General features: G+C 43.8%; 1 protein-coding gene across 1 annotated transcript in view; it reads left to right on the top strand.

The window, feature by feature from the left end:
* The window catches only part of LOC124594159 (G-protein coupled receptor GRL101-like), a 324,101-nt gene that overhangs the window by 105,397 nt on the left and 191,707 nt on the right, over nt 1-26,997 (top strand). The window contains exon 8 of the mRNA XM_047132515.1: nt 9,511-9,633. Coding sequence (XP_046988471.1) covers nt 9,511-9,633 — 123 coding nt within the window. The remainder of the gene's footprint in view (nt 1-9,510; nt 9,634-26,997) is intronic.

Below are 26,997 nucleotides of genomic sequence, written 5' to 3'. Positions count from 1 at the left end.
AAGTCTGGGGAGTTTGGTGGTCAGCGGACGTGTTTAAACTCAGTGTGTTCCTGTAGCCACTCTGTAGCAATTCTGGACATGTGGGGTGTCGCATTGTCCTGCTGGAATTGCCGGCTGTGTAGTTTTGTTTTGTTTTCTTTTTCTTCTGTCAAGAAAAATGCATACTCCAGTAACTGATGAGCCGTTGGCCGCTGGAATTGTATCATATGCGTCCGCTATGTTTTCAGACCGCAAGAAAGGACAGAGGGTAGTGAATAAGGAAGCAAGGGATATTAAAAGATCATGTGATTAAGAAGCAAGCCAGGAAAGTAAAACAAGGTTATCTTCTCGCTGCCTAATATGCTGGCGTATCTGTACGATCTGGTACAAAAATTTAGAAAGGGATAATCTCCACAGGTGTGATCCCTTTGTGCTCCTGGTAAAAAGCGTCCAAGATCTGAAGTATAGAAGTCCCATTGTGATTACTCTGATATGGATGTAATAATGTAATACGACACACTGTACTACATGTATGTGAACATCACATTTGCGCTGCCAGCTAGAAACAGTCGAAAAGCAGTCACAAATAACAATATTTTAATTGGTTCGCCGTGAAGAGAAAAGCATTTCAGTTGTTGCATGCATATTCATGCACATTATCAGCATTAATAAACTAATTATACAACAGGCTTCACAAATGAAGAAAATGGTCGGTATTATTACGAAAGTAGGAATATCCTAAAAGAATGTTATGATTAGATATATTTAATTTGTTTAAATGTACTGCTGACATAGGTAGATCTACTTTCATGACAATGTTTTTCGAACTGCAACTCACAAGGCACAAATGGCTAGCTTGTGCATTCCTGTCGCGCGCATTATCCTCTGCCGCTGACAATACGCTGACCATTGTGTTGTGCGACAGATCAATTGTTAATTTTTCTCAATAACAACTATTTTATTCGCGATCACACATTGTCAGTTTGGCAAGCCGTCGGTGAGTAACCAGTATCTGGCATTTGCCTATCATTCCGCCTGAAGGAACGCTCGTCATTATTTTAATACTGCTCAGATCAAGAGAAGGAATAAAATCCTTTGGTAAGTTTCCTTTCAGTCTCTCAGTGTTAAAAATATGATGGGTTATGGGGATTCCATCAAAATTCCAACAGAATTGGCAATCTGTTTTTGTGTGATTTTCGCCAAACTCATCTCACAGCAGCTATTGAGACAGAATTTCGAAACGGAGTGCCTCATTAAACAAGTAATTGGCAATCACAGAGCTCAATAGCTTACGAAATACCTCACAGTGTCGGTTTGCAGTAACATAAAAGAAGAAATTTCGTGTTTATTTTCATACTAGAAAGCTCTTGATTCGCTAGCTGGCGATAACTCTTAAAAAATTACAGTCACTGGCGTGATATAAATAAAAAGGGAACTGTAAGTACTGATATACCGCCACAGATAAGAAGGTTCCGTATGTTTAAGAATTGGAAAAAACACTCTCCTCCTTGTGTGCTATCATTCACCAAACTTTCGTCTCGATGTCTCGAGCGGTTTAGGAGATACGAGAGATGTTGCGAGTATTTCATTTTCGCGATCGTGAGATGGGAAGTGAGCGCGCTACATGGGATCCATTTTCTCAAGATCGGAGGCCGATACAGACCTCCTCCCAAGTCTAAACAAAAATTCTAAATTTCGTACGCAGCAACATATGGTGTAATACGTACCAAACGCAAAATCATAGCTACCCCAAATTTTCGTTGCAAACTTTTTGAGTTTTGCGTAGTGTCTTACTAAAATGTGTTCATCACAATAAGAATGGTCATTAGAGAGATCATGGGCACTTCACCACGAAGCTGACATATAACGCTACAAGTAAGGCAAAAATCAAATATTTTCAGTGAACAGTTTCTGTAAAATCGTTTGAGGAAGATAACAGGTTGCGCACTCTTCAGTTCTGTCAGCTTAGAGCGGCGCCAGACGGCGCGTGCGAAGTATGGTGTGCGCGTCGCAATATGCGCTGCACCCGCGCGACTCGTGCGGCACGTGCGTGTCGCGCTGTAGTGTCGTGTCACGTCACACGTGCTATACGCGTCTCAATTTGCGCCTAGCCTACACGACGTTCAAACTCACTTAAATCCTGATAAGCTGCCATTGTTGCAGCAGTAACCGATCTGATAACTGCGCCAGGCGCATGTTGTCTTGTGTAGGCGTTGCCGACCACAGCCACGTATTCTGCCTGTTTGTGTATCTCTGTATTTGAGTACGCTTGCCTATACCAGTTTCTGTGACGCCTCAGTGTACCTTCACTATATCAGCCAGTTAACTACACTACTACGCTAAAGCAGGGCTTCAGAAACAGATTTTGTTATTGCAACTTCAGTCATCTAAAGGATCTTTTTTATTGATTACCTGTAAAAGAAAGCTAACCAGGGACAATGAATGCAGGGTGTGATGTAATCCCTGGAACCTTAACACACACAACCCCATACACGAGTTTTTAGTCGACACCACCCGTTAGGACCTCCCTTTGTAAGGGAAACAATACCAGGCATTCCAACAATAAATAAGGGTGCCATTACACACACAAACAAAATTATTTTTGCTCTTGTGCTCGAAAAATTCAGCGACATTACCGGTTAGTTGTTTAGCCCCACTCTGTAAAGTACTACTCCTTTCCCTTCTCCGAGGAATGGCTCTGAGCACTATGGGACTCAACTGCTGAGGTCATTAGTCCCCTAGAACTTAGAACTAGTTAAACCTAACTAACCTAAGGACATCACAAACATCCATGCCCGAGGCAGGATTCGAACCTGCGACCGTAGCGGTCTTGCGGTTCCAGACTGCAGCGCCTTTAACCGCACGGCCACTTCGGCCGGCCCCCTTCTCCGAGGAGTGGAAAGAATAGTAACAGCTACGCACTCATCAACAGATGTACACTGAGGCGACAAAAGTCATGAGGCACTTCCTAATATCGTGTCGGACCTCCTTTTGCCCGGCGTAGTGTAGCAGTTCGATGTATCATTGATTCAAAAAGTCGCTGGAAGTCCCCCGCAGAAATACTGATCCATGCTGCCTCTATAGCCATCTATAACTGCGGAAGAGTTGCCAGTGGAGTATTTTGCGCATGAACTGACCTCCAGATTATGTCCCATAAATATTCGGTAGGATTCATGTCGGGCGATATGGAAGACCAAATCATCCGCTCGAATTGTCCAGCGTGTCCTTCAAATTAGTCGCGAACAACCGTGGCCCAGTAACATGACATCGTTGTTTGGGAACCTGAAGTCCATCAACGATTGCAAATGGTCTCCAACTAGCCGAACATAAGCATTTCCAGTCAATGATCGGTTCAGTTGGACGAGAGGACCCAGTCCATTACTTGTAAACACAGCTCACACCATTATGGAGCCACCACCAGCAAACACAGTGTCTTGTTGACAACTTGTGTCCTTGGCTTCGTGGGGTCTGCACCACACTCGAACCCTACCATCGCTCTTACCAAGTGAAAAAGAGACTGATCTGACCAGGTCACGGTTTTCCTAGTCGTCTGGAGTTCAACAGATACGGTCACAAGTCCATGGGAAGTGCTGCAGACGATGTGTTGTTAGCGAATGTGCTCGCGTCAGTCATCTACTGCCATAGCTCATTAACAACATATTTCACTCCATTGTCCTAACGGATACGTTCGTCGTATGTCCCACAACTCGACGCAAACGCCGCTGCGCGTTGTCCGTGGTGAGAGGTAATGTCCGAAATTTGGTATTCTCAGCACACCCTTGACATTGTGGATCTCGGAATACTGAATTCCTTAATTATTACCGAAACAGAATGTCCCATGTATCTATCTCGAACTTCCACTCCACGTTCAAAGTCTGTTAATTACCGTCGTGCGGCTATAATCACGTCGGAGACCTGAGTACAAATAACAGCTCCGGCAATGCACAGCCCTTTTATCCCTTGTGTGAGCGATACTACCGCCATCTGTATATGTGCTTATAGCTATCCCATGACTTTTGTCATCTGAATGTGTTAACTTGTGACACCAAAAACACGGCACAATATGGGTACATAAGCGAAGTTCCGTATTACATTGTTGAGGCGATCATGGGCCGGACACAAAACAAGAGCGGGCGTTCTGCCAGTCCAGACCTAGAAAACTCTCTTTCATCTCTTTGTGAACAGGCTATACTCGCTGCCTGGACTTTAAACACAGCTTGCAGCATCTGAAGAAGACTGTCTGTCGTCGACATATTGTCGAAGAAAATAGTATATACATCTCATATGAACATCCGAAAGGCTTTCTGAATGTCAAAAACCGTTCAGCATTGATGATGCATAGAGAGAATTGCATTTCAACTAAAAATCTAATAAAAAATAAGATTAACGTTTAACGCCCCATCGATAACGAAGTCATTGCGGACGAAGAAAACGCTTGAACTGGGGAAGGAAATCGGCCGTGTTCTTTCGGTGCAACCATTCCGGCATTCACCTTAAGCGATGTAGGAAAACCACGGAAAACTTAAATCTAAATGGTCGGACGGGGATTTGCGCCACCTCCATCCCAAATACGAATCCATGGTCTCACAACTGCGCCTCCTCGCTCGATTGCAGGGATGTATCGTCGATAAAAATACTCGTAACAAAGTGATTGGTAGTCAAGCGAGGGAAGGGGATGATGAGGCCGTTACACATCTGTCAGAGCACACACAATATGGATGCGACAGCAATAGCTGAGCGCTTAGGTTCTACGGTAGATACGGTCACACGCTGCCCGGTAACTTTCAGGTATTAGATTTGCAACCACGGCGGTAAATCCTGGAACTCTTCTGCGCATTTTTGCAACTATTTTTAGGACATTTTGGTGCGTAAAATAAACCCGCTGCACGGAAGAACAGTGCAATAAACAAAAACAAATCACTATTGTTACTTTACCAGCAAGAACCCTGCTCTGCAACTAAAGTGCGTAAACTGCCGTTTGAGGTAGCAGGCTAAGCAGAGCGATATGAAAACGACGAAAGGAATTGAAGGTATGACTTGACTACGCTCTGGGTGTTGCAACAGTGACTGTCGCGTCAATCACTTTGTTATCTGATCCATAGGAGCTCTTCCACAGTTAGTAGATCTTGAGGAAGTACTCTATGACACGATGACTCATCGTCAGCGGTCATAATCTATTCGGGAAGACGATGGTTCAGACACGCATCCGGTCATCCTGACTTAGGTTTCCCGTGATTTCCCTAAATCGCTTCAGGAAAATGCCGGGATGGTTCCTTTGAAAAGGCATTGCCGATTTCCTTCCCCATCCTTCCCTAATCCGAACTTGTGCTCCGTCTCTAATGACTCCGTTGTCGACGGGACTTTAAACACTAATCTCCTTCTCCTCCTCCTCCATAATCTGTTGTTAGTCAACTTTCCAGTCCCGTTGCTGTCTGCTTGGCCATGACTTTGTGTAATCTCAATAATGTGTTCTTAAAAGTGATATTCCTTGTATAGATAATAAAAGCTAGTTTTCTTGCAATATCCGCCAAGGTTCGTCAAGCAGGGCGACGGGAAAAACACTAAATAAATATTTTTTCGTATAAATATTTAGCCTCTTCGCTCCATGTTCTCATCCAGAGTGAGTCCGAAGCCTTCGACGAAAGTTTCTGCGTCGTCGTAAAAACAATAAATATCGTATTTTTGTAAAACAATATTATATTATTTTGTACCAGACTTTATCATCAAATGGATCTATCAATTTAGAAGGCAATATCTTATTCAACTGCGTTCGACCGCTCTATTTGTTTGTTTTAAACTCTGTGAATGCACTGTCTTCTATTCCTGCTTTTCGTTACATTGCAAGTTCATGAGCAACGAGCCAGTCTCCGTGATACTACTCGAGCAGAATGAGAAGTACTATCTCCATCTCCTGCACTAATTCTCTACCAATAGTAAAGAAAAACCACGGGTATAGTACGCCAAACTACTCTTTCTGGATGTGCCTGTAATTCTAAATCGTTAGAAATTAAAGACTATGTGGTGTTTGTGTCCGAGAACTGTCAGCCTTGGCAATCAAACAATATTGTGTGCAATAGCATTAGTGTTTGCTATCAATTGCCTTGTTTTATTTCGCTGCTCCGTGCTTGGATTGTTTGTACTAGAATGAACGATGAACGAGAATTTGGTTCGTTTCTGAACATAATAAAGAGTGTTCTCAGAAGAAGAAACTATCTGTCTATAATAGCGAACGCAAAATGTGGTGTGTGGCAGACTGCGTGAAGGAAGAGGGACAGGCTCTCTCCGTACTGCGCATCTCCTCACGGCAGTCGGTGTGCCGGGCGCAATTTTTCCTGCGGTTCCGGAAATTCCCACTAATAGTGGACAAGTAAAAGATTAATCACCAAGTATTCTGAGCTCACTTTTCTGAAACTTTGATCATCCGTCTTAATGCACTCTAGGACGCTGCCTGCTGCCGATGTCATAACTTTTGTTGCCAAATATTTGTCTGCATGTTTACAACAAGAGCATACCCAGCGCAGTGCAGGGAAGGTGCTCTCTGTGACGCTGCCAACTGTCGATATCATAACTTATAGTACCAAATTTTCGTCAGCGTATTCATAAGAGCATAGCTAGCGAGATGCAGGAGAACTCATATCCTGTCCAACCAAACTCACTATCAATTCAGTATCCGTTTAAGAAAAACACAACAAATGATGGATACTGATTAGTAGCAAGGCTACCCAAAGTCACCCAGCGTGAAATCCCTCAACAATTTCGTCAATAACTGTGGAACTAACACGAGCTGCCAAGCCTAGATCAGTAAGGTCGTGATTCTCAGTATATTTAAAAGAGGGACTGACCTATGCTTGTTGCACCTAATTTTTCTTTTTGTAGTAACAAAAGGTAATGAAATATAGATAAACAGCTGGGTATTACAATTGCAACACCATGGAGCTGACATGCAACAAACGTCAGATTGGCATGAAGCGGGTCTCTCTTCCAGAAACTACACTGATATGTCAGTCTGTTGTGAATGTATCCCTTATGTAAAAAAGAAACGTCTACCAGGACCTGTCGAAATTCAACAGCATCAAGGTCGTGGCCCATGGAGATCGTGGTTTGTTGTTCCACGATATTACTTCTGAGTTTTGTCGGAATCCGACAACTGTTAGGCAGATATGGAATCGATGAATTCAGAAAATCTGTAGTGCCAGACAGGATCTCAACGGCTACACGTGACTAGCGCCCGAGAGGACAGATATATTGTTTGCTCAGCTGCGCAGAGTTGTACATTAACACCACATATCTTGAGTCAGGAAATGGGCTTATCTGCATGAAGACGAGTATCCATACGGACAGTGTGTAGATATATGGAGCACAAGACTGTCAGCAAGGCGACCATTTTCGTGGCTTCTTTTGACGCAAGGCAGAGGAAACGACTACCATTGGAATGCCCGACGACAGCGCTGGACACGAGAGTGGCACCACAAAGTCTTTCAGACGAGTTCTCTAGTTATAGATACAGCATCACAATGGACGTAGGGAAGCTCGGGGCGGAACGGGATACTAAATGTTAAAAATTTATTTAAAATAAAGGAGTGCAAGAAAACAGTTCTTAAATGTGTAAAAAATCACCTTGCAGTATAAGGTAATTTATCTTACCTGAAAATCACTTAAAACTTATGTCATGTATTTTTTACATTTTTTCAAAGACATACTTACATATTTCCCGCTCTGCCCCACCCACGGGGCAGAGTAGGGTAAGGACCGTTTTTATGAAATTTGCATAAACGTCGAAATTATCAGGATCATCACCTTAAAACTAAGACATAAAGTTGTCTGACGAACAATTTATAGTAAGGAATATCGAATCTTCAAAACAATCGTTAAGAATAATAAAATATTTTAATGACATTTTGAAGAATGTACAATTTTATTTAATGTGTAATACCAAGTTACTGTTGCTGTATTGAGTCGCATTGCTCGTGCACCAAATGTATTTTCTGTCTTCCGAATAGGGAACATAGGACGCCTAGAAATAGATCCCACCCAGCTAGACAAGTTTGTTTGCCAAACCTGTGCGGCAAGCCTTTTCTTTCTGGTAGCTGATAGGCTAATAATCCGAGCCCGAGATATTTCATCGTTGGACCAAAAGGTCTACTCTCCGTTGACTTCAAGTATGCTTTTTGCTCTGTAGTGAACACATTTTTAAATTTCCCATCTGTATTATGAACATTGTAGTTACGATTGTTCTTAGCTTCATCAAAGAATTTTTCCAGCTTTTATTTGAGTACATTAAACTCCTTAGACGCTTTTAATACACGCATTTCAGAACGTAAGACGACTGAAACTGACATTTCCATTGATTTAGTATCTTACTACTGCCTATCAGTCTCTCTAATGTAAGTTTATACCATCTGGACAAGCAAGATGAAAAAGAAATTTATAGTTCAGTATCTACTTGGTTCAAAACGAAAGGACAAACGGAACACTATCCCATTTTGCCCCATATCATTCCTCTCCAAGAGCACATTTCAGGCTAACAACTTTTATGGGGCACATTAACTGACGGATTTAAACGTCTTATGTTCGTAACTGACGTACAGCGAATGGCATGAACTTTAAGAACAGTGTATTTAAGGGCGTACAAGTAAGAATTAATGACTTGTCTTTCGTTTAAATTCGCCTAAAGTTACAAAAAACATAACTGAACACATTTAGGACAACTGTTCACTTAAAAGTCGCACGCCAGCCTAAGTCAAAACCGCTGTAGCATCTTCCCTTCTTTTCAGAGACATGGTTACATATCACTACAATACATTGCAGAACTCTCCAGTCTAGAAAACAGCATAACTCCGTTGTGTCCCGCTATCCCGTTCTGCCCCGAATTCCCCTGTCGATGCGCGGAGGTTCCAAGAGGAACGAACGTTGCCAGTATCATAGCCGATAATTTCGACAGCAGGAGTTACATTTCTGTCGTGTTAAGGTTGGTGACTGTGCCCATCTGTAATGTCAATGTGACTTTGTCTTCTAACAAGATAACGCAATCCCGCATGTTGTCTGTGCTATCTTGGCCTACCTCGATACAGAGAGTGTTCGGATGTTGCCATGACCAACAAGTTCTTCATATCTTTCGCCCATTCAAAATATCTAGTGATCATATGTTGCTGACAAATTGGCACGCCAGCTGCTACGACTGATGAACTCTAGCATAGAGTTGGAGCAGCATGGAATGAATTAGGGCCTACTCATATCCGTCAATCACCCTCAGTCTGACGCGGCACCTGGATCGGCTGCTGCCAGAAGTGGCAGCTTTGCTTATTATATTTCTCTTGCTGTACACCCTAGACCACTTTCAGGGTTTAATCACGCAACCTTCCTCCTATATTGTGAACGCAGATAAACTGAAATTTCGCTATTTGGTATTCTTCCTGGCGTTTGTTTTAATGTCCAGCATGCACAAGCTTAACATTACTTTTACGTTGCTTGAAAAATAGAGTGTATTGTGTTACAAATGTAATTTTGAAAAACACGTTTAAATGTTTGCAGATTCGTTTAAATTGGTCTCCACAGAAGATCTGTTCAATTGTTCTGAGGGGCGTGCTATACCTCTGTCCCTAGTGTGTGATTTCAAACGAGACTGTCTGAATGGAGAAGATGAACAGTTCTGTCGTAAGTATAACCAGTGTCTTAACTCTCAGCAAGCAGGTATAGATCTCAAATAAACTGAATCACTTTCTTTTTTTTAACTGTGCAAAGTGCAGCAACTAGCAGTTTATGTGCAGAATCTTAAAATTTTCTCTACATGACAACTGGTATAATTGTCTCAGAACAAACAACACTTTCTTCAACGTCGACAGTATTTTGGCAGATAACTGTAGTATAACCCTGAAGTTTGCACAAAGAAGGTACCTGCTGTATTCCCCACACTGACACAATTTCTTCTGCAGCCAATCATAACCGTACATTGCATCACAAAGACCAGGCTCCTTCATTTATTTATTTATTATTTACATTTCTCTTTGTGTGTGCTCATAACATGATGATTTTTGCGAACGTCATATTGTTTACAAATTTGTTGTACATATATTTCTGTACAAAGGTTAAATTCATAACTTACTCATCTGCAAAAAAGTACATAATGATAGAGCTTCGAATTCCTTCATTCAATACAGACATTCGTTTATAAGAAAAGATCTGAATTTTGTTTTAAATGGATCCACAGTATGTATTCTCATAGGGTTCCGGTAATTTGTTGCAGCACATTGAGTCACTGATATATGGACTGTGCTCAGATACTTTTAATTTGGCTCTTTCTCTATAATAACTGTGCTTAGTTCTTGTGTTGTGGTTATGCACATCACAGCGTTTGGATGTGTCATCCTGATGGCTTACAATAAATGATGTATATTGGTAAATGCACACAGTAAGTATACAATGAGATATTTTATTTTTGATAGAAACATCACTACAAGTCTCCCTGTATCCCTTAAGATGTTTCAGCGTAAGAATTCGCTTTTGTAGCACCAGTTCAAGTACAGATCAGTGGCACGCCTCTACTTATAAACGGGAAAATCGCCTCATAGTATACTGTCTTCACTGTTTTATTACACGAAGTTTTAGACAGCTGGATAAGCAAGTATAATGCACTGTTTATTTTCCTGGATAAAAAGTAACATGGTTTCCCCTTTGAAGACTGCTATCCAAGTACAAACCAACCAATTTACAGTCTTCATTGTCTCTACACGAAATTCCATAAATATTTTAAATATTTCCTACACGTCTGTGGCATGCGTTGCTTACTTTGAAATCCAGTAACTGTGATTTGGTGGTACGGACTTTAAGAACTTGGATATTAAAATATTAATCGCTCTGATGTCCAACATGTTGAAAAATGTGTTATATACTCCGCATTGTCACCGTAAAACAAGAGAGAGGTGACACCAGCACACGAGAAAAAGAAATGATCCCAACATTGATCCCTGCAGCACGCTCTGCATTACTGTCTCAGTCATAGAATGAATCCATTACAAGCGCCAGCAGTATTTTTGTCGCAAAGAACGCAAATGTGTTTTTAGTACATTTGTGGATCCCGTGTACAAAATAAAATCAGTTGCTGTTTTCTCGTGACATGTTTTGATATCCTTGAAAATCGATATTTTTGTTATTGTGACGGTGCTTTTGAGAAGGGGTCGTATTATTTACTATGAATTCTCATACATAATCCTTAGTTCGGAAATCAATCTACAGAAAATCATAGACATTTAGTAACATTCTGATTAGCCATGCTCAAATGTATGAATGAAGAGTCTCGCGGCGATAACATTGAATAAAATGTTCTCGGGTTTCCAACCGCGTCAATTGCTTAAAACTACACGAGCTTTCGGCGAAGCACTCCTTGGCCATTGTCAAGTGGTATGACTGCCAGTGGGCTGTTGGTGCGCCCTTATATACGCTAGCTGCCGGCTGTGACGTCACTGGTGCCCGTGACATTGCCATATATGGACATGTTTTGTGTCGGTGTTCGATGTATCCTCTTCCACCGCGCGATCGCTGGATCCCACGCAGCGCTGAGCTCCAAGCCACCGTCTCTATTCAGGGTGTTTGCGGTAATTTTTATTTCAATAGCTTCCTTTATTAAACTTCCCCAGAAGCCGTTAGTGCGAGCCACGACAGAGGTATCGTCAAATTTTATGTGGTAACCGTTTTCCAACGCATGCTCAGCTAACGCAGGTTTCTCTGGGTAGCGTAGGCCATAATACCTCTCATGTTCTTTTGTGCGTTGTTCCACAGTGCGCACTGTTTGTCCGATGTACTTCTGGCCACACTCACAAGGTATTTCGTAGACTCCAGGTGTTCTGAGGCCTACTGCGTCTTTAACTGGTCTCAGTAATTGACGGATTTTCGGTGGAGGCCTGAAGATTGATTTGATCTTGTGTCTTTTCAACAGGCGGCTTATCTTGCCCGACACAGAGCCACAGAATGGCAGCAAAGCAAGTTTCTTTTCTTGCTCTTCGTCGGTGGTCTTATTCTGATATTTCCCAGAAATCACTTCTTTCGCTTGATGGGCGCTGTAGCCGTTATTCCTGAAAACCTTGCGTAGGTGGCTCAGTTCATGGGGCAGGTTATCGTCGTCTGATATTACTCTTGCACGATGCACCAATATTTGTAATACTGTGCGCTTATGTGCTGGATGATGATGGCTGGTGGCATGCAGATACAGGTCTGTGTGGGTGGGTTTTCTGTAGACGCTGTGGCCAAGGCACCTATTTCGTTTAGATGGACAAGGACGTCGAGGAAGTGCAATGCATTATCATTTTCCACCTCCATGGTGAACTGGATATTACTGTTGATGCCATTGAGGTGTTCCAAAAAATTCGTCGAGTTTCTTGCGTCCGTGTGGCCAAATGACGAACGTGTCGTCAACGTATCGAAAGAAACACTTCGGTTTTAATGGCGCAGTATCTATGGCAATATCCTCAGAATTCTCCATGAAGAGGTTCGCAACAGCTGGAGCCAGTGGGCTACCCATTGCTACGCCGTCTGCCTGATCGTAATACTGGCTGTTGTACCTGTGTAAGTAGCACAACTGCTTTTTTGTACATCTGCGGAGGGCTAATTCTTAGCTGAAAACTTCATCCTATCGTGAAGGAGTCCTACGAACTTCGTTTTGGGTGTAAAGTTGGCGCCTGCGAGTGGAAATGGGCTTTCAACTACGCTGTTCCACGTGTGTTACCCTACTGAGAGGCTCGTCAGAAGTATCATGTCTCCCTTTTTTTGCTGTTTCGATGTCTTGGAGAGAACAACAACATATTATTAGTTTCGTCTCACAAGAATAAAATCACCTCAACAATAAGAAAGAATTGTGCATTAATCACCGGTACCAGTAGCTCCTAAAAAAATTCCGAAAATGATTGACGATGAATACACCGACGAAAGCGCAGAAGACGGAGAAGGATACGTGTATGCTGCCGCAACATTTCAACAACGTTGTTGCCCACAGTGACGGGTAAGATCATGCTAGTACCATCTCTACAGGTGAATTACGATTAGTAACTTAACAGGAGACTAAGAAAGGTAGAAAGATGGATTCCCGTCATTTCTTTCCTGTTTTCTGCCGTTCCCTTAGTTGCTCTAAATTCGTGGACGTATGTACTGTCTATACAACCAGATGAAGGCAGTTTGTTTATTGCCATACGCGTTTCACTTCCTTTATTTGGGAAGCACCATCAGTGGCCTGAAATACATGTTTCCTTTTGTAAATACAATAAACGCATTATGTGGTAGATATAATATGCTGCTATATTACATTTTGTCGTGTTTTTGATTGTTTTTTAGGTTAGAAGCAACTTTTGTAGCATAAGTTCCGTACTGTGAATGTGTCTTTCGGTGTTATGATTTCCACCGAACGATACATTCATAGTACGGAACTTGTGCTACGAAAGTTACTTCCAACCCAAAAAACAAGAGAAAACACGACAAAATGTAATATAGCAGCATATTATATCTACCACATAATGCGTTTATTGTATTTACAAAAGGAAACATGTATTTCAGGCCACTGATGGTGCTTCCCAAATAAAGGAAGCTAAACGCGTATGGCAATAAACAAACTGCCTTCATCTGGTTGCATAGACGGTACATACGTCCACCAACGGAGAGATGAATTCATTCATATCAAAGATGTTTAGGCATCCATCAGAAACGACAGTGGCCAACTTAAAACGTTATCAATTAATGAATTAAACTTAAAGACATTTTCGGTAAAAGAAGTTGATGGGTGCATACACAAATTTAAAAAGATATTTACACTAAAACCTTACGCTTATGTACACGCCGCGTAATTATTTTACTTCAATTACGTGTCTCGTTAACTACATCGAAAACAAAGTGCGAATTATGATGAATCAATTCCGATCCCCCCCCCCCCCCAAATAAAACAACAATCACTAGCCATTATCTTATATCTCATGAAATTACTGTTCTGTCATTTTAGTAACAGCATCGTCCGCCTCGATAGCGAGTCACTTTTCGGCACGCTTGTTTACGACGTCGCCGCGCAGCTGCTCGCGGTGTTGTTCACGTAATTCTACCGTCTTAGCGCGCTGTTTTTCCTTCGACAGAGAATGGCTAATGCCCACAGAAAATCGACACTGAAGATTAGCTTTGCATCTGACTCTGCCGGTGGCTGCCTTGCAATTATTATTTATGATGGCCAGCCGAAGACACGTTCGGGATGAGGCAAAGAAGGACACCTCCGTTCCTGCTGTCTGCAACGCAGAATCACACAGTTACCGCTTGGGGACCTGCTGGCCACGACCGCTCCGACGACGCTACCACTGACGTTTGCCGAAGTTCTGCATAACAACCCCCGGCCGCGATCATCACTGGCTCCTACTACTGCGACATCGTCGTCTCCGGTAATGCCTCAGGCTGTTGCGGAAGGACCGGCGCCTTTGCCTCCTCCTCCCGACGTGTGCATCGGTGAGCAATCTCTGGGACAGGGGACGGCCCTTGACTCCATGGTTGTGACTACCGATGCTTTTGTGCCCGACCATCCGGATCTCCAGGCGTCTTCGGACACTGAAGATCACGGCGCAAGCAACGGTCGCCGAAGAGACGTCGGAAACGGCGGATCGCCCCGTCTAACACCTGCAGGACGCAGTCTCTAGACGATGAGGATCACAATTCTCAGGTTGTTGCCCCGATGGACGATTTCGTGGTGGAAGCACCAGTCTGCACCCCGTCAGATGTACAACCATCTTTGCATGCACCAGACGCTGTCCCTATGGACGTTGAACAGCAGCTGAGCCAGCACCACTCTTCCACCGCCGGCGTGACGCCGCCATCGGACTACACAGGACGCACCGGACGCACACCATCCACGCACCTTTGGGTGGTCTGACGATGTAGACGACGAAACACCCTCCGTTGGGACAGCAGTGAATGCTGCTGCTCCAACCCACGACTGCTAATCGACAGGGTTGCTGGATGAGGATGTGCAGCCTACTGGGACAACATTGCTGTTCGCTGCTGTTCTTCGTGCCTCCATGGGCGTCTCAGTAGTCCCAATTCCACGGCAAGCTTACAGGATTGGCTCCATCAATGTCAACACTATTGGCACTCCTGCCAAACTACAATTGCTCTGTAAAATGTTGAGGGCGTCGGACTTCGATGTTGCCCTTTTGCAGGAAGTTCGCTTGGCTACGTTTCCTAATATCTATGGCTATGTGTCCTACCTCACGCCGTGTGCTGACGGAGGCAGTGGGACAGCTATTCTTTTAAAGGAAGGCATTGAGGTAGACGACGTGATTTACCTACCATCGGCCAGGGTTTTTGCTGTGACTTTCCACGGTGTCCGAGTCATCAATGTTTACGCTCTGTCGGGCACGGCCAAGCGACAGGAACGGTCGCTTCTATTCGGAACAGGTCGCTCCTTTGTTTGTAGGCCACTACGACCATATTATACTTGGCGGTGACTTCAATTGTGTTATCCCAGACGGACCAACACCCCCATTGCACCACATACCAGGAACTCAAGCTGCTCTTGCATGAACTGAACCTCACCAATACTTGGCAACGCGTGCATGGTGATCGGCCTGGATATACGTACGTCACCTGCCATTCAGCAAGTCGTCTTCACCGTGTCCATGTTTCCCAAGGAATCGTAAGTGCCACGCTCGACGCTGAGTTATGACCTACCCTTTTCCGGCCATATGGTCTACATTTGCACTGTATCGCCCCAGAGGTAGAAGGCGTGGCACGGTCGAGGCCTGTGGAAGCTGAATGTCACACATCTCAATGATCCCGAATGCAAGTAGGTCATAGAAACGACGTGGAACAACTATGTGAGACACCTTCCAGTGTATCCTTCAACACTCCGGTGGTGACTTGGCTGCACCAAGCCTGCTTTGCGTAGTTCGATGATGACTTACGGTCGCGACAAAATGCTGAGGCAACGACATACCATGGAATACTATTTCACAATTCTCTGGGAACTCTCAAACCATGCCCTCTCTGCTCAACGACAGGTTGAAATTCAACGTATTAAGGTGAAGATAATTTCTCTTATGCGTCACCGCCTTGAAGGCACAATAGCACGCGCAAGATGTCACGATTGTGTACTACGAGAGCCCCCGTCCATGCATCATATTATTCGAGAGAAGCAGCGGTGTCGGAGAAAGCTGGTCAACGCTCTCGACATGCCAGATGGTCGTCGATTGACGTCCCAAAATGACATCGTAAAAGCCTTTGTGAATCACTACAACCAGTTCTATGCAGCAGAGGACCAGAACATAGCGGTAACGACTGATGTCCTCTGTTCCTTGACGGGTACCCTGGATGAGGCCGCTGCGGAGATTCTCACAGCGACACTTAACGTCTGATGACGTCGCCGATGCTCTTCATAAGGCTGCAGCGAATAAAGCCCCAGGTCCAGATGGGTTCCCGCTGGAGTTTTACCGCACATTCCACGACATCACGGGCTAACGCTGGACTGCGATGTATGAAGAACTGATGAACCCTGACCTTCACCTCCCACCCGAATTCGTAGAAGGCTTTCTTATTCCGGTCCCCAAGCCATCGGGAGGTCGAGGAGTTGGGCAGTATCGACTGCTGACCATGTTAAATTGTGATTTCAAGATTTTTACCCGGATTCTTGCCGCTCGCCTTCGGCGCGTCATTCCTCAAGTCATCTCTCTGGATCAAACGTGCTTTGGTGGTGTCAGTAACATTCAGACGGCACTCAGCGACTACCGTGACGTCATAGCCCTGCCCCACGACCTGCCGCCGTCGCGGTGCCTTAGTGACAGTGGACTTTGACCACGCCTTTGATTGAGTGATGCCTTTCTAGAAAGCGAACTCAGACGGATGGCCTTTCCCCACAGGTTTATACACATCGTCTTGAGTCTCCTCCAAGGTTGAGGTGCCACGTCGCGAGTGCTTGTCAATGGCCGTGTGGCGGGCCCTATTAATGTCAAGCGGTCGTTCCGTCAAGGACGTCCGCTGTCGATGCTGCTTTTCGCCATCGCCCTTGAGCCACCGTTACACGGTTTGAGGAGCCAGCTCACAGGGATAACAATGAGGGGGAATGCTTTCATCTGACGCGCCTATGCAGATGACGTGGTGTTCTTGGCTCTATCGGAGGATGAAGTGCGAGAGGCACTGGCATGGATCAACTAGTACGGTACTGCTGCGGGCAGCCGTGTGAACCTGACGAAATCTAGTGCTGTGTCCGTCGGTAGAGGTCTTCCAGCAGAGAGTGTGGCTCCATTACCATTAGTGGATAAGCTCAAATGTTTCGGGATCACCTTCACGCATGATATACAGCGCACGATCTCATTTAAGTATAAACGCCTGGTTCAAGCTATCCGCGCGAACGGTCGTGGCAACCTCCTGTGAGCATTGGACATGATACAAAGGGTGGATTTTGTTACCACTCATCTAGTCTCGCGACTGCCCCATTTAGCACAGATTTTACCGATGCCAAAGGCAATGGCACATAGGCTTCAGGCGGCATTCGGCTACTTTGTAAGCGCGGTTCTTATCCTCAAAGTCCGCTACGGCACGCTGGCACTCCCTTCTCGAGATGGCGGCCTCGCCCTTGTCCATGTCCAAACGAGAGCAGCTGCCCTTTATGTAAGTACGATGGGTAAGTCGTGGACCCGCCGCCGAACCGGATTATCGGAAAGCCTGATTGACGAACTGGCCCCTCCCTCTCGAGTGGCACCTGTTGCAGTAGCCCAAATTTCTTCCTCGCTCTCACATGTCAGGGCCTTTTTCATCGAATACAGTTATGTCCATGCCGACTTGTCTAGTACCAGAAAGGCTACCGCACGTGATGTTTACCCCCTAATGATGAGAAATCATACTAGGAATGGTGTTGAAAGTCGACATCCTACGATCTCATGGCCCGTGGTTTGTCGTTCTGTGTACCAATCCTCCTCGACACGAGCACTCGTGCGACCTGGTATCTGGTCTTTAATGGAAAATACATGACACAACTTCGTCTACATGCCATAAAAATGACAGATTCGCCGCTGTGTCCTCGTTGTCACACGCCTGATACGGATGAACATCTACTGATGTGTGGATCTTCTGCAGAGGTGTGGCAGCTGATTCAGATGATGCTTGCCTTTCTTCTACGTACGGCTCCCCGTGCCATTACACCGAAATCTCTTCTGTTCCCACATGAGACATGCTTCCCACGTACGAAGACCAATGCTGTGATCTGGATAAAAGGCCTCTCGATCTCTTATTTGTTTCATGAGGGTGATAAGCGTGTTCTTGATTTTTGGACGTTCCTGCAAGATCGCTTTACTTTTCTCGTGCACCATCCGCGATACCGTCAGTACTATGCCAACTTTTTGGGTAGTGCCTTCTTCGTTCCCCCCTGCAGCTGAGGTGACCCAGGTATGAGAAGGTAATTTCAGTGAGATTGTGTAATACCAGGACTCGATCCAATATATCGGCAAATGCAATATTCTTCGTGAAGACGTGCCTGGAACATGCCTGACTGCCTTGGGATTCAGTGTGCGTCTACCCACAAGTTGGCGGGACGCGGATGACATTTTGTCTGTACTGCCAGGAGGGAGTTTTCTTTAAATTCTACGATTCCCTTTTTATTTTGTTTATTGACGGTAATTATACTTAATTGTTTTTCGCCTGGAGGACGTCCTTTGTGATTTCAACAAATATATAAAAATAAATAAATAAATAAATTAGTATGATACATGATCTGAAAACAAAAACCTGATATCGAAAGAGTATACTCATTTACATTTTCAAGAAATATTTTTTTTATTTTATGCAGAAGGCCGTCATTTATTTAAGAACACCAGAGATTTTTATTTTCTTTGTCAAAAAGAAACATAATTCAGTTTTTGAATTATTTCACCAACAATCACACCGTGTTACCTGATTCCTTATATAGTTCAACGTTTGTGACCTCTTAAAAAAAAATAAAAAAAAGATAGCTGAGTGAGTGGTCAGCGGGTCGGAATGCCATGCTAAGTGCCCGGGTTCGATTGCCGGCTGGGTCAGAGATTTTCTCCGCTCAGTGACTGTCATACAAGTCGCCGAATTTGCGTCAACTAAAATGACTTGCACCAGGTGACCGATATACCCGACGGGAGGCCCTACCCGCATGACATTTCATTCCAATAATAGCATCATTCTAAATGTATATCACGGTTCCAAAAACTTGTCTTTCTGAAAAAGACTTAGGCTTGATAGCTTCTTAAATTTGCCACTACTGTTTCTGATGTGAGATCATACAAACATTGTTTCCATTTTCTATTACAGTAATGATATTAGTTCTCCTATATAGTGTAAGGATACTGTGATCGATATCCTTACCAGTGAGCTACCTAACAACTTGCGCCGGCTGGGGAACCTTAGTATCCAAAACTTTTCGTCGTCTCGCACTTTTACGGCATACAGGGTAACCTCGTGTAGCATCGAGACGGCAGCGAGAACATGCGGAGTCAGTATCGTCCGTTCACAAGGAGATGAACGAGAGCTCCTAGCCGGTCGGGGTGGCCGAGCGGTTCTAGGCGCTACAGTCTGGAACCGCGCGACCGCTACGGTCGCAGGTTCGAATCCTGCCTCGGGCATGGATGTGTGTGATGTCCTTAGGTTAGTTAGGTTTAAGTAGTTCTAAGTTCTAGGGGACTGATGACCACAGCAGTTAAGTCCCATAGTGCTCAGAGCCAATTGAACCATTTGAGAGCTCCTAGTTCAGAATCGGCAGAAGGCCGCCAGAACGTGTTTCGTATCCGGCTGCTGCCAACCTCAGCGATCTAATACAATTCGGTGCACATGTAGCCTTTGGGAAGTGATCGTTGTACCGTGTTGTGTTGTGTCATAAAGTAATACATCTCTTGATGAGTGACGTAACGGTTTCTACTCTTTCCATTAATTCCTCGGAGAAGGACAAGATATAGTACTTTTCAAGTGGAGCTAGAGAACTATTTAATAATGTCGCTGAATGCTGCGAGCAGAGACAAAAATAAAGTTTTGCTCCACCATCTCTCCTTAACAGTGAGACGTACAATGAGGTAAGCAAAGCTACTTGAGAAGAATTCTGAATTAGTGCGAAGATACTCCCGGGAAGTCACTAGAAACTCTCAGCAAAAAGAGATAAATTTCATTTCGAATTTTTCAGGTCGATAATACTTCGAACTGCATCACACTTTGAATTACTCTAAAATTGTCGTTTTGTTTGTGTGTGGGCGTGTGTATGCCTGTAAAAGCACCGTTATTTATATTAGAAAATTATGGTACTGTTTCTCTTACTAGGAGAGGTCCCCAGGGGTAGGATCATAGGCACCTGCGAGGGGTGACAAGACGGGGCATTTGCCCCCATCCTCCCCCTCCCCCCTCCTGGAATCTGGAGTACAGAGTGTTTATGCATTACAGAATTATAATACATGTATAGAAGTGATTTACCGTGATTCCACAAAACCTCCCGTTTAGCCAGTCGCAGCATTCGGATTCCATACACTAACGGATTTCCGCGACGTGCCAGAATCGCGGGTCAATGCCGCAGATATCTCGCAGATGTCTGTATCTCTGACGGATATAACCCGTCGATCTGAGACCGCTCGTTTCCCACCAACGTGTAATCCCTGCCCTTCGGATCTAGCTCTCCGATCTGCCCACAGACCGAGCACGTTCGTATGTGGGAGCAAATAGCAGGGTTTTCGTGATTTATCTGCGGACCCAAGACAGCCGATCATGCACGACAGGCCAGAGGCCATGGGCGACGGATTTTAGTTGTCACTGGGTCTCACCGCAAGCGGATTGTACAGTGCGACCTTTTATAGGCATTTTATTTATTGTAGTACATTTTCGCACTTTAAAAGTAATTTATATCTTCGAGAGAAAGGAAGAAAATTGTGGCAGGTGCTGCATATTTGAACTTTTGCAAAGTATAGTAATTCGTAATACCTGTAAAGTAAGGGACATAATACAGTTCTGGGTAATTGCCCACAGTTATGAATATAGTACAAGAAATATTTATTGGTGCTTACTATACAGTTGCTTTATACAACTCATCCCCTCTCCGCCCCCCCCCCCCCCCCCCCCACACACACACTTTTGATGCAGCTGTAAAGAAACGTACACATTTCTAAGACTATTTAAAAAATTATTGAAGTTATTTTATCTATCTTTGCAGCTATAAGAAAATGTGTAGTTTTCTCACCAAATGCGTTTCGTTTTATTGAAATCAAGCGTTATCAGTGGTCCGTAATGAAACATCTTTTACAGTATGGCTTGCTTTCTGTATCTAAAGACATTTCGTTTCAAAAACTATTGATGTTACTTATACTATGTCCGATTTTCACTCATATCATGAAATGGTGTTTGCTTGCATGTTTTTGAGGTACTTCCTCGGTGCAGTACTGTTAGTTTTTATAACACTTTGGTCCACAGTTGGAATGCTGATTAGAAATGTTTCAACCATCACTTTGTGTGCCATATATTTTACGTTCATGTTTGCTGATCATTCATTTGTCAGTTTTCACAAACAAGGTGTTTCATGGTACAGTTGTGTAGATTTACCAATGTAGTCATTTTTACTGTACTTGTAGGAACTAAAACTTAATGTAACCTGAAAATCACACTGTCATTAGTAGCGCGTTTTGTGTATCACCTACATTTGCTTCTTTTCAGAACAAAGTGAAGTTTACAGTCACCTCGCTGACATCTTATTGAGGCTGCATATGCGACAGAATCCTGAAACAGTTAACCAAGGAATTAAGGACAAATCAGGTCAAAAGCTTATGAAACAGCACAATCTCAGTATAAATACAAATGCATGATTTCTTCATTTACCTTGTTGAAAAGCCACACTAATCCTCATTTCACCAGCTATGGTGACTTTTAAAAATTACGTAATTCTACCGCAAAAATCTGCGTTTCGTTGCATATCATGGTAAATAAAAAAGTTCCGCTTGTCTACCACATGGCAAAATGCTCTTATCTCTGTGTGCTATCAGTTGCCAAAATCTCGTATCGGTATCTCATACCGTTTCTGAGATATGGGGAGTATTATGAATATTTCATTCTAGATTTATCGCTGGCGCCCGAAGTCGCGAATGGGTCTGATACATAACAACAATTTTCTCGCGTTCAGTGATAGATACAGACAGACCTTCTGCCAAGACTACAGTAAAAATTAATATGTTAGCTAAATTTCATACGCAGCTAATATGCACCAATCGCAAATTCATGGCGACTCTCATTTTTCATTGCAAACTTTTGGAATTGTAGGCAATGTGTTACTTACAGACGAAACATCACAATAACTGTGCCCATTAGCGAAATGGTAGGCACTTCATCATGAAGCTGACATCTATAACTGACTTCAAAACCATTTGTTTGCCGATTAGTTTCTCTAAAATCGTCTGAGCAAGATTGCGGGGCAGCCGACATGAGCGCGCCGTTCTGCCACAGTAGCGCGTCAACCACCGTCTCGCCGAAAACTCAGGGGCTTGGTTTACGTGCTAAAACTGCGATCACAGCAGCTCCGATATCGGAGGATTCTGCCGCCGACCGATATCGGCCGGAGACGGCCGATCTTTTCAAATCACTATGCTACAACGTGCGCGGTCACACTACAGCCGATCTTATCGATCGAACGTGTAGACTCCGGACGACACTTGTTGAAATTCAGATCAGTTTGTTTTCTTCGGTCAAATCGACCAACGTTCTCGCCCAAGAAATATGGAGCGTGAGAAACCGATAAGTTTAGTCCAAAAAAGAATGAATTTGTGGCAACCTTAGGACGAAAATATCATAATCGGGATATAGTTCGGAATTTATGGACTAAAATCGCAGGTTTATTCGAAACCACAAATATGTAAAACTTTTATTGGACGTTTTAGGCATAATTATAACCTCAAAAATTAATTTGTTCAAGTAAAATGGTGGCGTATCTTATATGCTTATAGCCAATGTACTGGATCTTTTTTGTGGTGGGTTGTCATTAGTTGTCCACAAATTATTATTACTGCTTACTGACGTCTTATGCCAGTAGGGTAGCGATTCTGCTAATATGAAGTATTTCCACTTTTAAGTGCTTTAATTTTATCTTATGATACACTTTATGCTTGTCTTTCGCTCGTGTCTAAATGACAGTCATTGAAGGTTAATTGACGTACGTCTTCACAACTTTAAATAAATACAACGAAATATAGTGTTTATAACTTGCTTTTCAAGGTCACCACGAATTATCTCGAGTACGTAACAGAACGTTTCTCCCCTGTGTACAGTACTCACCACGTACTTTACAAGACATGAGAGGTCATCACATGCATTCGGCGTTCCTTTTTTAATAAAAGAAACCGCTAAGCAGCACTTCTATCCAAGCACAGATGCGACATGGTATCCACCCCACTCTAAGAGATTAAAATCTAACTTGCTTCATCCATAGAATAGATTCTAGCCTAACCTAACTCTCTTGACCCTGCCAAAAACTGACGGAGGAGATCAGACGCACAATGACCGATGTTACCGTGCGACCTCAGCGACGGTGTCTGATGACCGTTGTCAGTGTCAATGTGAACGCATCCTTAGAGGCCGGATCGGCAGTTCCCAGAATTGCGGGTAAAGTTCTGAATGTCGTATCTCCACTAACGCACGGTATTCAAATATCTGTGGCCAGACGCGGAAATCCCCTCGTGTATGGCCAAATATTATGTGACAGATCGCAGTGAGACAATACTAAAGCAGTCACAATCTTCTCTCTAGAAACAGTGTCACCAGGCACTCGGTTATGGAGCGCAGACTTCATTCGTTTGTGATTCGTTCTCCCCTCCCCTCCCCTCCCCAAGTACTGCGTTGTAAAATTGGCTACGAGGCGTATCCCAGCTGTAGTACAATGAAATTCCCTGTCGCTTCTAACTTAATCAACAGTAGCTAAACGCAGCATTGTTTGGTTTCACATAACGCCACGAACGGTACAGTGTAGTATGCACTGCGGGCAATTGCACGATCGCTTTCCAGCAACTTTGTCGTCTGCATCACGAAATACATCCAAGAGTATGTTAATGTGCTATTTCATAGTGCTGTAAGGAAGCGAAGCCTGCGTAAGGAAGCTTGGTGAGTTTAGTGTATTTTTATATAACAACAAGGGAACGCTTTTGCCAGGTACGGACATTCAGACTCGAAGTCGGGCTAGTTGCATGTACTTCAGTAGGTTAAGGCCGGAAACAACGACCATTCATATTTTTCAGGGGTTCCACAAAATGGTGGGAGTCAGCCACTAATGATTTAAATAGTAAACAATTTGTCACAAATAGTTAGCTGAATGCATTTCTAAGTAATACGGACTTTGTGGGAGGAAGATGTCTACCTCTGGCAAGTGAAGACAGAGCAGTCAGCCTTACACTCTTTGGAGACTTCTCCAGAAGTTCTTTCTCTTTTCTAGAAACATACACCTCCGACACATGGCTTCCTATATTCTCGATCTAGTTACATGTAGGAAGGCTATTATAGGTTATTTATTCACTTCCAATACTGGAAGTTGTGTTTTATGGGTTTTCTCAAATCACAATACTGATACAGTTCACTCCACGAGTTTCTACACGTGTCTGACATCAGAATGTGTACTGAACGACTACCAGTATTTTTACCATCGAAACTGTTCCCAAGAAATTAGTATGTTGTGGTTAGTGTACTTGATTGATCATTTACAGCTCGGCAAAGCTATGTATTTCCTGATGTTTAGATCATCAGCTTAAAAAAACATATCACGTCCACAACACTTCAACCCTCCGCTGCTAACATGTATAGTACTGCAATAAATGGTAAAACAGTAATTAATTGCAACATTACGAAACATTTAGAGTAAAAATTGGTCCATTGTAAGGTATTAACAGTTTTTGCACATAAACACTTTAGAGTAATTTAATAACGATTGTTGGGACATTGTACTTTTATTTCAATTTAGAATAACTGTGAACCTCATTTAAGACGTAATACGTTTGTACACTGACGATCCAGAACACACTTCTTTAGTGTTGAGGTGCCCATCTTTTCTGCTATCTGACATATAAGTACTTGCCTATTGACTAACCTGTAGGGGCACAATAGCTTCGCTATCTTGAAATTCTTTATATTCAGCTGCCGCATTGCCCCATAACGCAGTGAGAACAATTCTGGCTTGGCCAAGTTTTGGGTGAGCATTGTCTTTCATAGTAATATGTTCAACAAAATTGTTAGCCTTGCCTAAACCTTCAGAAAAGAGTTCAAGGAATTGTTTCAGCAAGCTAGCTACACTGCCTTTGGCATTGAATGCAGTCACTGACAACACAATGTCCTGAATTTGAAAGCCGGACAAATCAAACGAATCAAGGCCAAATATGTTCTCACAATCACGTGGTTGTAGCACAGTGAAAGTCACAGTTCGTGTAAGCGAGTGATAGATGGCAGGCAAAGTACATTTTCCGAGAACGGAAATGTCTTGTCCATCATAAGCCATCAGGTGCGTGTTAGTTTTAGACAGGCATGGGGAGCCTAACAATTCATATGTGCTACGATTCATCAGTGTAACAGAGACATCCATGTCCAACTGAAATTTCACACGTTTCCCACTAAGATGCAAATGAATGGGAAGTTTTTTGGACTGGCATAGCACTGAAGAAACTGTTTTCTTGCCAGTTTTGCTAATGCCTGCAGCAGGCTTTGAATACACTGCACTGATTACATGGGCCTTGCGACTAGATTTTTGAGTTGGTAGAATTCTTATGTTATGAGATGACACAGTCCAACTAGTACTACAGCCACCTTATTGTGGCCCACATTGATAATATTGTGGACATCCTCATCAACAGCTGGTGTCAGACAGTTTCACTTCAGTGGATTAAACTGGCTTGGACAACTGAGGAGTCCATCCCACAACTTCTCGAGTCGAGTTCTCCAATGTTGCACAATGGCCCTGAACACATACATACACACCACCCCTCTGCCTGTACACCAACCAGATCTTGTGTGTGTTGAGCCTATGTTCGTCAGTAATTTAGAGGTTGCTTATGATGATATGCTTCCCTTGCCTCACTCAGACTCTGCTTGTGATGATATGCTGTCTCAGTTTCAACCACACATTACATATGACATTATATTATCATAAGTGCTGTCACCTGCTCATTTTGCAGTGTGTGTTAGTGTTTCTCCTGAGCTACAATATTCCCCCCCCCCCCTTTCTTCTAGCGCGCCACCTAAGACTACCATCGATGAGGTTTGCTTTTATATCAACACTTCTGGGCCCACCCGACGAGCTCTCCTTATAGCTCCAAGATGGATCATTCTTCATCCTATGTGTGAGGAACACTTCACATGTTATGGGGCCCCTTAGGGACTTGGCTGACAAGAAGGGAAAGAAAAACAATGCGCACTCCGTGTGCATACCAGGTGGAGTCATTCCAGATGTGGAAAGGGTCCTCCCAGATGCCATGAAGAGCACAGGGTGCAGCCAATTGCAGGTGGTTGCACACGTCGGTACCAATGATGTGTGTCACTTTGGATCTGAAGAGAGTCTCTTTGGCTTTGAGCGGCTAACAGAAGCTGCCAGTCTTGCTTGAAAGATGAAAGCAGAGCTGACCATTTGCAGCATAATGGACAGGACCGACTGTGGACCTCTGGTACAGAGCCGAGTGGACGGTCTGAATAAGAGGCTCAGACGGTTCTGCGACCGTGTAGGCTGCAAATTCCTCGACTTGCACCGAAGGGTGGTTGGGTTTCAGGTTCCGCTGAATAGGTCAGGTGCCCACTACATGCAGGAGGCGGCTACATGGGTGCTGTGTGGCGTGGACTGGGCGGTTTTTTAGGGTAGAGGGTCTCGGGAAAACAAAAGAAGGGCCTCGGTCACAAAGGGCGCAGACCGAACTCAGGAAAAACGTAGATACAGGAACCACTGGTATAAAAGTTGTAAATTGTCGTAGCTGTAGCAGAGGTCCAAGCACTAATAGGAAGCACTGATGCCCAAATCATTATAGGCACTGAAAGCTGGCTAAATCCGGATATAAGCTCAGC

This window comes from Schistocerca americana, chromosome 2 (genome assembly GCF_021461395.2).
Source record: "Schistocerca americana isolate TAMUIC-IGC-003095 chromosome 2, iqSchAmer2.1, whole genome shotgun sequence".
NCBI lineage: Eukaryota > Metazoa > Arthropoda > Insecta > Orthoptera > Acrididae > Schistocerca > Schistocerca americana.
This window is presented reverse-complemented; position numbering and strand designations above follow the sequence as displayed.